At 55.5% G+C, this 12393-nt stretch overlaps 2 protein-coding genes across 3 annotated transcripts; both read right to left on the minus strand.

The window, feature by feature from the left end:
* Nucleotides 1–1436: 1436 nt before the first annotated feature.
* Nucleotides 1437–3914, minus strand: UBA52 (ubiquitin A-52 residue ribosomal protein fusion product 1). The gene is made up of 5 exons (XM_082835171.1): nt 3846–3914; nt 2825–2938; nt 2472–2558; nt 1720–1822; nt 1437–1634 (listed from the first exon to the last, which is right to left on the minus strand). Exons 2-5 carry the CDS (start codon nt 2925–2927, stop codon nt 1541–1543), a joined length of 387 nt encoding a protein of 128 aa, XP_082691297.1. The 5' UTR covers nt 2928–2938; nt 3846–3914; the 3' UTR covers nt 1437–1540.
* A 674-nt stretch (nt 3915–4588) lies between these two features.
* KXD1 (KxDL motif containing 1) lies at nt 4589–12119 on the minus strand. 2 transcript variants are annotated; one of them, XM_082835621.1, is made up of 5 exons: nt 12069–12119; nt 9369–9490; nt 8176–8328; nt 6730–6776; nt 4589–5927 (listed from the first exon to the last, which is right to left on the minus strand). In XM_082835621.1, exons 2-5 carry the CDS (start codon nt 9467–9469, stop codon nt 5698–5700), a joined length of 531 nt encoding a protein of 176 aa, XP_082691747.1. In that variant the 5' UTR covers nt 9470–9490; nt 12069–12119; the 3' UTR covers nt 4589–5697. The 2 variants fall into 2 exon arrangements, with proteins under 2 accessions (XP_082691747.1, XP_082691748.1); XM_082835622.1 differs by lacking the exon at nt 12069–12119 and adding an exon at nt 10662–10872.
* Nucleotides 12120–12393: the final 274 nt, after the last annotated feature.

The following is a 12393-nucleotide window of genomic DNA, read 5'->3' on the forward strand; positions in this document are numbered from 1 at the left end:
CTAACCTGGAGACCCCGGGGGAAGAATGGGGAGCGAAGACTGGGGGCTTCTCAGGCCTGACACCCTCCATCCACCTCCACCCCTGTGCTTGTTCCCGACTGGCGCCTGCCTTAACGTTTTCGACCTTAAATGTACGGTTCTGTATACAGCAAAGCTGTCCTTCGGCTTGTTTCTATGCAGCTATGTCAAAACCCGACTTCAGGGCTTCCCTGGTGGCGCAGTGGTTGAGAGTCCGCCTGACGATGCAAGGAACACGGGTTCGTGCCCCGGTCCGGGAAGATCCCACATGCCGCAGAGAGGCTGGGCCCGTGAGCCATGGCCGCTGAGCCTGCGCGTCCGGAGCCTGTGCTCCGCAGCGGGAGAGGCCACAACAGTGCGAGGCCCGCGTGGAGGAAAAAAAAAACAAAAACAAAACCCGACTTCACTTCCTCACATCCCATCCCCACTAATATAAAGAAAATTGAATCCAAGAAGTGACAGCCATCATCTAATGCCACAAGGTTGTGACAAGAGTGGGATTTGAACGCAGGTTCTGACACTGGAGAATTCAAGTCACTGGCACCCACAGGTTCTGTGTGAACTGCTTTGAAGAGGGGGGCCTGTGCAACAAGGCCCTAAGGTGGGAGTCTGGTGCAGGGCTGAGGTCAGGGGTGGGGGGTGGGGGGGTTCCTATTAAGTACAGAGAAGACCTGGGAGCTGGACATACACTGCCTAGTTTGAGCTTCAGGAAGCCTCCTCCTCCAGGAGTGGACACAGGGTAGACCAGAAAGATGGTGGTGGCCTGGCCTTAGGGAGGAGGGGGCAACTGACAAAAATGAAACTCAACTGAGGCCTGAAGTGAGAGCCTTTAGCTGGTACTCCAGGTCTCAGCTGTTCTCATCACTGTCTAGGCCTGGGTTGTCACCTACAGGAAGCCCCAATCACCCCAAGACAAATAGAAGCATGGCGTTGTCAGGGCACTACAAGCCCTCACCTGACAGGCATCAGTCTTGGGTGGGACTCAGGAGCTCCTAAAGGTCAGTCAAAATTGAGAACAGGTATGTTACGCTAGGTGGGGTGTTCCTTCCTACCCCGCCATCCACCTACACCCAAACACCTCCAGGCCCCAGATGTGAGGGTTGTTAATGTGCCTGACCAGGTCCCACCAGTCCCTAGGCTGAGGTTTTTATTCCCATATTACAGATGACAAAATCCAGATGGTTGGGCTCACTAGGCTATGTGGCAGAGGGCCAGGAGTGAGACTTGCCTGTGCTGTGGTTATGACAACTTTAGACATGAAGGGCCGAGACCATGGTCAACTTTACAGGTAAGACAACTGGAACCCAGGACAAAGGACCCCCAAGAGCTATGAAGAACTGAGTGACAGGAAGTCCCTAAGGGAGATGCCCGCACCTCAGCCACCTCCCCACTGGACAGACCAACCACATGGACACCAGTTACTGCTCCAGTCAACGAAAGGGAAACTTTACTGAGGCCCCAGGGCCATGGGGCTTAGGCAGGAGGCCACCCTGTGGGCAAAGAAGAAGCCGGTGGAGGGGCCTTATTTGACCTTCTTCTTGGGGCGCAGGTTGTTGGTGTGGCCGCACTTCTTCTTGCGGCAGTTGACAGCACGGGGGTGCAGGCGAGCGTAACACCTGTGCAAGGACACGAGCGAGTGGTGAGGGCACATCCCGACCCCCAGCAGGGCCAGCCCACACCCCCAACCTGAAGAGTACATACTTGCGGCAGATCATCTTGTCGCAGTTGTATTTCTGAGCGAGCTGGCGAAGGGAAGGCTCGATGATGCCACCTCGCAGACGAAGCACCAGGTGCAGGGTGGACTCTATAGGAAACGAAGGGCAGAGAGAGACAGTGACTGAGCCTAGGCTCACCACGTCAGTCCCACAGGTGCAGGGCAGCCTCCAGTGCCCTGCAGACCAGAGCTTCTCACGTGTTGACAGGGACACATCAGAATCCGTTGCGTGTTCTATGTGTAGATGGACACACCAGCCCAGCCCAGCCCACAGAACCTCCACCTTGTCATTTCCCACCAGTCCTCGGGGAGTCTGAGACTAATATATATATACATCAACAGTGGTGTCCATCTGGGTTTCCCTAAGGGCAAGGCAATTCTAAGTGGTGCAAGGACCTTTTATTTTCCTAGGTAAGATATTTAAATCTTTTGCTGCAAAAAGTGGTGCCAATTTTCTTTACAGTAATCACACTGAGAAACACAAACACAAGAATTAAAGAAAAAAAGTGAGTAAGAACATGAGAAACCATCGCCATTTGGAAATCCTGGTGGAGATCTTGAGATGCTTTCCAGCGATGGAAACAGTACCTTACAAAGCAATACTCCCTAGCCCTATCTGATCCTCACCTTAAGAACAATCCTCCTCTACAGCCCCCTCCCGGTGCTGAAGAGGCTGTCAGCTACCCATCCTGGGTCCTAGGCCCCACTGAGGTCCTGTCTAGCCACCCCACCCTCATACCTTTCTGGATATTATAGTCTGACAGAGTGCGGCCATCCTCCAGCTGTTTGCCCGCGAAAATCAGACGCTGCTGGTCAGGTGGAATGCCTAAGAAGAGAGCACTTCAGTTACTAAAGCTCTGACAAGAATACTACCAGCAGATCTCCCCTCCCTCCACAGGGCTGTGCCAGGATTACCCCCAAACTGTCAAAAGGGAAAATGAGGTAGAGAGGACAAGCTGCCTTCCCAAGATCACACAGGGGAAGCACTGGCATGGCTGAGATCTGTCCAAGCACCCATTCCACAAGGGGCAGCAGATCCCCAGGGCTGAAGGGCCCCCATTTTGCGGAGCACCCAGCCCCAACCCAACTCACCCTCCTTGTCTTGGATTTTAGCTTTGACATTCTCAATGGTGTCACTGGGCTCGACCTCTAGAGTGATGGTCTTGCCCGTCAAGGTCTTCACAAAGATCTGCATCTCTGCGTCTGCTGGGGAGACAGGGGGGAGAATGGCCGGATGGAGTAGTGAGCGCTGAAGGTCTGAGCAGCCCGAGCTCACAGGCTGGCCAGCCTTAGTTCCTGACAGCCCTGTGCCGGCATCGACTTCAAATGCAGGCCCGCCCCAGTGCCTGTTTCCTTCCACCCTCCAAGCCGGCAGCTTCGTCTTTAAAGATGGAACGAAAAGTTCAGGTCTACGGCACCACCTTGCCAAGAACGGTCTGGAGGTCCCATCCTTCCTCTCCTCCGCCAGCCCCCAGTCTTCCTGCAGCCGGGGTGGGAATCCCATCTTAGTAGCATCCCCCCAACACACAAGCTTTCCTCCCTACAGTCCCTTCTCCTAATTCCAAGCTCAGACACCCAAAACTTTGGCTTCCTTCTGAGTTACGCCCTAATCCTCAGACCACATTTCCTGCCTTTGATCCAATCCATAAGTAACAACCGCCAACCACGTGCCTGATACTCGTTTACACAGGTATTTCCGTTTTTTCACTTTCCAAGTCTAGAAAACGGCTGCTACTACCAGACTCTACTTACAGATTTAGAAAAGGAAACAGAGACCCAGCTCAAAGGCTTAATATTTTTAAATGGACTGGCAGAGTGTCTGCCACGAGACAAAGTTACAGTTAATACTCCTCCCCACTAAATCGGATATGCCCCGAAGGACACATCCTCGCCCCAAAGCCTCGTCAGATAGCTGGGGCCGGCGGAGCGGGCAGGCTCCTCTTCCAAAGGCCGGCTTCCCTCCCGTGGCCCAGTTCGGGCTCGGAACCCGGCCCAGTGCGCCTTGCTAAGCCGCCCCACAGGGCCTAGCTCGCCTAGACGGATTCCAGGCCGCCCCCTCCGCTGCCTGGGTCCCCGCAGGCTACCGCGCAACCCTACCCAGGCCATCACCGACCTGCTCCGTCGTCTCGTTGACGAGAAAGAGAGCGGTTGAACCGGAAACCGCCGATTCGCCGCCGAGGGCGCCTGCGCACCGAGCACGCTGCGCGTCTGCGTCACAATCCGCGCCGCGCCGCGCCCCGCCCTCGGCCCCGCCCTGCCCCTATGCTGGGTGCGGGCGCACGAAGCCGCGGTGCCTGTGAGCGGCCGGTGCCCACCTGCCTCGGGGTGCGAGCTCCGCCCGTCGGGTCACGTAGGAAATGCCGCACCTTTCCTGGTGTTTCTGCTCGCTGTTTCCAGGCCGCCTGAAGACTGCCCGCACGTAGCGGGTGCTCCGGAAATATTTCAACAGAGTAGGGGAAACTGTTTTGTGCTAAAGTGGAGGCATTAAGCAGAGGGTCTGCAGGTCCAAGACGCAAGGGTCGAGGCAGGAGGCGGCGTAAGGGCCGAACGTGTTGGAGCCAATGGAGGCCGGCCGCTGTGCACAGATGGATTAAAGGGCGGGTCCGTACAGGAGCACGGAGAGCAGGTGGAGCTGGTGCATTCACCCAAGGAAATGGGGTGGGACCCAGGGTCTGTTTAGGATATAAGACGGAGGAGACTCAAGGATGGCTAAAAAGTGCTGGGCGCGGGAAAGCGGTGAGAACTGAGAAGTTACCTGTGGGTTTGGCAGCGTACCTTATTTCCTTGAACACTTCCCGGCGCCCCCTATGGACCAGGCAAAAGCAGACACTCTGAAGTCTGGGAAGAGGCCTTTAATAACACAATTTCTAAGTGCTCCAAAGATGAGGGGACTCTGTGAGAGTGTCTGATGGGGAATGAGACCCCCAGCTCCTTGAGGAGCCCAGCTTAGGGCTGAGATTTGGAGGAGGAGTTACTCAAGGAGGTAAAGGAATAATGTTGTGGGCACTGGGAATAGCACATTTGAAGGCCTGGTTGGTGACAGGAAGTGGGGTTATTATGGTTGCCACCACTGGAGACTCCCACTCAAAGCAGAGCAGCCCACTTCTTTCCAGCTCAATGGTGCCTGGCTGTCCATAACCATCCTGTCCCACATCCAGCACTTGCCCCCATTCTGGACTGCTGGGCCCAAGGATGGAAGGAAGCCACTGCTAGGTGCACCCTTCCCTTTTTAGTAACAGAGTCTTTTTATTGATAACTTCCCAACAGCATCTGTAAACATCGGATACAAAAATATTCTGCTTAACTCTGTTCTCCAAGGTGGCTCGGCTTGCTCCATGGAGGCCCCAGGAGAAGCCTGCTGGGCCCTCAGGGTCCACACCGCTGGTCCGAGAAACAGGGCCTAACCAGGCTCGGTGCTGAGGGGATGGCTAATCTCTGCCTTGAGGCTTCTACAACTGTCTCAGAAACCTCTTTGAGATAATGATTGGAGAAAGTATTCAATACTGTCATTGGAGGAAGGGGCAAGGAGACCAGAATTAGTAGGCACAGGGGTGGGCTGGGGTGAACTCAGACATGACAGTGCTTGGCCACCTTGAGGAGGTCCTGACCAGGGTGCTGGGGCAGAGGACATCTGGCTCTGGTCTCTGGGAACCTTTAGGTGTTGCTCAGAGCAGACCTCAGGCCTGGCTCTGCACCCAACCCGACTCCAGCTGGACTGGTCATCCCCTGGCCTGGCAGAGGGGTCTACAGAAGAGAGATGTTCTCAGTGAGGAAGGAGGAGGAATGATAGATCCCCAGGAATTCCATACCCCAGGGAGGGAGCCTTGTCGCCCAGTGAGCCCCAAATGACAGAGTAGGGTGGCAAAGCTGACTGTCTCAAGGCAGGGTTACCCACTGCCACCTCAGACATCTGGGCAGTGGCACCGCTGCTGCCCTGAGACCCATCCGAGCTCCTGGGAGTAGGGCTACTCGCCCGGCGTCTCCTCGTCATCTGTATGGCTGTGGCCATTGATGGCAGGGGAGCCGGGCCGGACGTGGGACAGGTCCTCGAAGCCAGGGCTGAGGGAGGGCGAGACTGTGTCGGGGCTGGTGTCACATGAGCCTGTGCTCTGTTCCGAGGTGGCAATGGTTGTTGTGGTGCTGGGCGGGATGGGGTCTTCATCCTCGTCTTCCAGGAGGGACGCCTCCGGGATGTCTGGGGGAAGGAGGCCCAGCAGTTGGCTTAGTCACCATGCCAGGCACTGTGATGAGGGATTAACTGGGCCCAGGACCCCTGACAGCTACCCCCACCCCATGGGACATAACTCGGTTCATTTTACAGATGAGGAAACCGAGGTCCAAGCAGGTGAGAGGCCTCTCTTTAAGGTGAGGTAAGGTAAAGACGCAGGTTCTCTGGGGTTAGGCCTACGCGGGCCCTGGGGGCAAGTCTGAGCCTGGCTCTGCCCTCTTGACTGTGTCACCTGGGCCAGGCCCCTCACCTGCCCGTGTCTCAGCTCCCTGCTCTATAAACTGGGAATGATGGCATTGCCTTTATGCCTGTGGTTGTCAGAGGCCCTGGAGTGGGGAGCTGTTGGCCCATTCTGCAGACTGGGTAAACTGAAGCTCAGCATGGAGGACGCTGTGCTTCCTCTGACAAGTCACTGCCCCTCTGGGCACAGTCCCCACCTCATAGGTGTTTGTGGGTAACAGCCTGGCTCGTAGGGGTACGTGACATTCACTGGACTAAGGACTGTCATCATTCTTGTCCACATTCCCTCGTGTCACCTCCCCCAAGGGAGGAGGCTCTAGTCCCAACACCTGCTCCGCCGGTTGCCAAGAAGATCAGGCCAGCACTCCCGCCCCTGCCCCAGGTCTTACTGGACCCACTGCCCACTAGGGCCCGGGCTTGGTGTCAGCCCTTGAGGTGACCTTCCAGAAGCCAGCCCTGGGCTGAGGGCCCTGGCATCCAAGGGCACAGAGCCCAGAAGCGGGATGTAGGAGCTCTGGGTGACACTTACGGCTGAAGGCCTCCGGGTGCTGCCTGGCCAGCTTCCCTTTCAGTGTCCTGCAGGGGAAGGGAAGGCACACAGGGCTGAACCTGCAGAGTGTGCAGGCTGGGCCCGGTGCAGGCCAGGAACCTCCCCGTCACTGCTTGTCACACTCTGCTCCAGGGCTGGAGGTAGGACTGGGCGCTCAGCCAGTGGACCTCCCACCCCCAGGACGGATGGCAGCTACCCAGCTGTCACCCAACTTCTGCGTGTCCTTGGTGCTGGCTCTGCGTGCCGGCTGGGCCCTCTACCTGCAATGCCTCATGTCTAAACCTCTTCTACCGGGACAACCTTCCAGGAAGCTTCCCTTCCCCTTGCCTCAACAGGCACTCCTCTGGGTGACTTGTCCTAGCCTGTCTCTCCATCCCCGGGGTGAGGATGTCTGTGGGGGCCAGGAGTGTTGACTATCCACACCCCAAACACCGAACACTGGCACTCACTAAACTGAGCTTCACAGAGAAGCACCTGCTTCCCTTTTTAACCTGGTTTTTCCTTTTTACCTGAAGTAACGCAGTTCTGTTTACAAAGAATTACAAAAGGCTCTTCAGAGCAGTCTCTCACCCTTGACTATGGCCAGCCAGCACTGTCCCCCCCAAAGTACCACTGCTGCTGCATCCCTACCTGGGTGGACACACTTATCTCCTTCCTGAGTGACACAGATACACACAAAAGGTGTCAACCCTTGTGGTTCCTACTCTACTCCCACCCCTGCAACACCACACGTGGGCAACCAGCCTGGTGAGATGCCCCAGAAAAGATACGCTTTGATAAAGGATTTATCCGGCCTGTCTTGTGATTTCTGCACAGAGCATGCTCCAAGGAAACATGTTGCCCTCAATCTGTGGCACCTGCTCTGCCAGCAGATGCGGCTGCCCCCGGAAAAGAAGAAGCGGCACAGTCAGCCAGAAATACAGCTGTAGTGCCAGCTTGTTCCAGGCCTCGGCGCCCCAGCAGCAGTTGTTAACGGCAGTAGTGGTGATAGGAGCTCCAGGGGCCGTGTCAAGCATTCTATGTGGCTGGGGACTTGGACATCGTCTTTCTCTGTCCTCATGGAAACCAGCTTGAGAAGGACCCGCAAAACCTGGCAATCTCATTTTCCTCTTGAGAGAAGTCCTGGGTGGAGGCCAAGGGGGACATAAGGCTAGCCTTTCACTGTCTGCTCCTGCCTGCCTTTTGCATTATGGGTCTGGCACTATGTTGCATTTTCAAAAAAGGAATAAAATCTAAATTCAGAAACTCCAAGATTTTCAGATCTTCTCTAATACTAAGTGTGCAATGAAGCCTCGTAAAACAAGCTGAATCTCCCCACCGCCCTGCTATGTGGAGAGGACGGCCCTTATTGAAAAGAGGAGGAACCCTCTTTTCAGGCTCAGAGGCTCAGAGCAGGAGGCAGAGACTGGAGAGCCAAGCACTCACCTAATCCTGCGGAAGATGCTGTCCAGGTCCCGTTTCATCTCCACCAGGGTCCTTGTGTGGTGCAGAAAGCGCTCGCTCATCTGCTGCAGGCGGGCACTTGACAGGTTGTTGAAGTTGAGCAGCATCTCGTTTGTCTTCTCAAAGCGGTCCAGCCTGGTGGCGGAAAAAGGGCACCGACTCCTCTGCTCAGCCTCCAGGTCCCTGCCAACTGATCCTGCTAGGCCCTTTCCTGCTCCATGACCTTTGCGTAGACCATTCCCTTGTCTTGTGGAGCTCTACCTGGTGTTTGAGCCAGCTAGCAAACTCCTATTCAACTTTCAAAACCCTACTCAAAAATCCTACTCAAGTGTACCCTTCTCATGTAGCCTTAACCCTCTCCCTCAAGTAGACTCTTTGACACTCTGACTCCCCTAGCCCCAGCTTCTTTCTCTTGCCCAGCCCTGACACCCCGAGACCAGGAAGGTTCAAGTCTGATTTTGTCTCCCCTCGGCCTGGGAGTTCCCCAGGGTCAGGTCTGAATCTGAACTAAAGACCTAGGAGGGAGATGGGTATGCTGAGACCCAGACATATCCAGCACCACTGTCACAGGGCAAGAAAGGTAAGGTATCAGGTCTGTGCTGTGTTGTAAATGGAAGGAAGAGCCTTTGGCTTAAAGACACAAAAATAAAGCCCCAGGAGACCATGTTTCCCCCGGAAGGTTGTGTCAGCCCTTCTTCCCCACAGAGCAGGCCGGAATTAGGGTGAGGCTATGGTGGACACAGTGCCAAGCCCCAAAGAGGGCAAAGGCCATTCACAGCCCTTCCAAGTGACCCTGGGTGCTCCACAGAGACAGCCTAGGCTCTGAGAGAACAGGTTCCCAACAGGAAGTGAGCCGACTGGCTCCCTTAAATCCCCCAGCAGTTCCTTCCTTATCCCCCTCAAGTCTCCCCACCCCAGGCCTCGGGAAAGGAGCTGCTGTGGTCCCCGCCAAACTGTCCGCAGCTGCGAAACTGTCCCAGAGCCCTGCTTCCTGTGCCAAGGCCTCGCCTCCAGACCAGGAAGGAATTTACTTTGGAGCCAGCCAGCAGATTTGCTCATTTCCTTCATTTTATCACCAGTGTGGGCCCGGGGTAGAGGCGGGCAGGGCAAGAATGCTGGCCAGCAAGTGGATTCCTTCCCATACCGGGGGCCCAGGGCCCTTGGCTTCCACTCACATGTTCTTCTGGGCCAGGATGATGGCGTTGACATCGTCCGCATTCACCATGCTCAGGATGCGGCTACAGAAGACCCTCGAGGCCGAGTCCGGGGGGTCCATCTCTTCCTCCTCCTCCGCTGCCTGAAACAGGCAGGAAGAAAGTGTTTTCAGTCTGCATCAGGAAGTGGGGGGAGGTGGGATGGAGAGGAGGGTCTGGGAACCCCACAGGCCAGCTGTCCGTACGTGGGTCATGCCACCTGAGCCTCAGCTTTGTCATGCCAGGAACTCGGGGGTGTTTCGAGAACCACAGGAGTTCCTATTTATAACTTGCACCCAAGCACATCACAATCGCATCACCCCTCCCACCTCCACACCTGCCCCTCTCCATGTGCCCAAAGCTACAGGCACCTTCCTCCTGCATAGACCTGCCCCCCTCCTCCTGGCTGCCCCCTCAAATCATCACCCCCTCCAATGCCTTTTCTCCCAAGAGGTCTTTGATGACTACCCCTATTCTGGTCACTCATCACTTCACCTTTTTTTAATTGCTCCACTGTCTCATCGCTTCCTGAAATTATCTTAGTTACCAGTTAACCCTTTTGCCTGTCACCCCCACAGCAATATTAGCTCCTATAGAACAGAGGCGTGTGTTCTTTCTTGCTCGCTGCTCTGTCTCCAGAGCCCAGCCCAGAACCTTGTTCACAGCAAGGGATTGCCTGAATTTAGTTTTATGAAGGCAAACGGAACCTTTCAAACTCAGCTCTGAAGCTAGACTTATATCAGCAAGTTAAAGCCAAGAATTTCAGGCACTGGCAGCCAGGCTGTGGGCCCCAGCAACCCAGATGGCTCTGTGGCTCTTGGCTCCCAGCTTCCCTGGCACACAGAGGCTATCCCAGCAGGTGGGGACTTCCTGGACCATGCTAGGGCAGGAGGGACCACAGCTTCAGCACTGACCCTCCTAAGGAGGTTCAGGAAAAACCCAGAATCCTGACATAGCTTGGCTCTGTGGTCTGCACGTTTAATCGCCGACTGAAAGGCCCACTTGCAATTGGTTAAGGTTCACATACAGGATCAGGAAGGGCTTTCAGAGCCCACTTAACTACTCTCCTCTTTATTGAGCACCTACTGTATACTAAACAAGACACCGATTTCAAACCCTGGCAATTGTTACCATCCTTATTCATACATGAGAAAATTGAGGCTCAGAGACTGAGGAACTAGGCAGTTGTCACACAGCCAGTGAACATGGGTCACAACTCAAACACCCACAGACCACAGGATCCACAAATATGTGACTCTGACGTTCAGTAGCTACCTGTGACAGGACAGCTGCTTCTTGCAGCACCTGATTCCTGCCAGACTTCTGATTGTTTCCAGAAATAAACCTGAAATATGGATTTCTTTTTCCTGTGAAATCGCCTCATTTACAAATATTAGCAACTAATATTTTTCTTACCCCAACACCATAGAGGCCAAGAGTACGTATCTATTTATGCCCAGAATCTGGCTATCAGTTTGCAGCCATTACGTGCCTTCTGGAGATAAACTGCCACACCTGACGAAATCCACCACCTCCCCAATCACCATGTTTGAGCTCCTTCTATGTGCCAGGCATGGACACCCACACCCTCCACATTTCCAAAGAAGATCATGTATAAAGAGGACACTTGGGCTCTCAAAGGACAGAATGTGGCGGGAAGCCCACAGCTAGAGCCTGGCAGGTGCAGGATTTGGACCTGTGGGAAATGGTTCTGCTACAAAGATGGGCTCTTTCCTGTCTCTGGCTCCCAGATGTGAGGGCTGAGGGATTCAAGGCACACTCCCCCACCAGCTGCCTCTCACAGGAAGCCTTCCCTGACTAACTGCTAATCTGGCCCACATACTGAGTGGAAATGACACAGCATGGGCTCTGATCCCTGCTCCAAATATATTTATGGGGGACACACGCAGAGAGGGAGACTGTGTGACCTTGGGAGAGTCACCTCACTTCCTAGATCCATTTTCTCACCCAGAAAATAGGTATAACAAAGAATCTGAATCTCACAATGCTGTCTGTGGGGACTAAAACCAATAGTGCTAAGAGGTGCTGGGCTCGGAGCAGTCAGTTTCTCCAAGTGGAGTGTGAAGAAATCCTAGGACAGGGCCCGGGAATCAGTATTCTAATGAGGGCCTCCCTAGTGCTTCCAAAAATACAGAACAAACACTTATATAGCACTTCATTTAATCCCCAGTCTCCCCTACAAGGGCATCTCCAAGGGCACCAAAGGCTCCCAGGGGTGGGCTCAGGTCACACACCAATTCGGAGAGGCGCCGCAACTCCACCCAAGTCATTTAACAGAATTTAATTTGGCTGCCCAAGCTCAGCAAAACCCGCGAGGCGGGGCGGGGTTCACAAATCCCCTCATGCCCCGCCCCTGTGAAGCGGGAAACTGAGGCCCAAGCAGGTCAACGCCCGATTCCGGGAGACACGGCATAGCCTGAACACAGGCGGCCCCAACTCCCGCGCCTCGGATCCAGACTCGGCCCATGGCGCCGCCCGCGCGTCCACCGCGCAGACGGGGAAACTGAGACCTGTGCGCAGGAGGGGTGCCCAGATGTTGCCAGCGGCGCGCCCCACCCCGCTACAACCCGAGGACCGCGCCCGACCCGGCCCGGCTCCCCAGAGGCCCCTGCGTCCCCAGCCCCACCCCGAACTCGGCCCCGGCGTCGGTGGCAGCAGCACCTGCACATCTGGCGGCCTTGCTCGCGCTTCCGGGATGGCGCCCGCGCCGCCGCGACGTCACCACGCACCATGCGTGCGAGCGCGCGTGGCGGCGACGTGCCCTGGGCTGACTTGCGTGCGTGGAGGCGCGGCAGGAACGGGTGGAGCTTAGATGCAGCTTCTATTTGCGGGTGCATCACAACAAATAGCCAATCAAGCAGTCTCTCTCGCGCCTGCGTAGTTTCCAAAGCCTGAGCTCCAAGGCAGCTCGGAAGGGGGGAGGGGAATGGGGAGGGAGGATGAAACAACCAATTTTATAGATAGTAAGACTGAGGTCCGAGAGCGG

Source organism: Leucopleurus acutus (assembly GCF_964270905.1).
Source record: "Leucopleurus acutus genome assembly, chromosome: 3".
In the NCBI taxonomy this organism is placed as follows: Eukaryota; Metazoa; Chordata; class Mammalia; order Artiodactyla; family Delphinidae; genus Leucopleurus; species Leucopleurus acutus.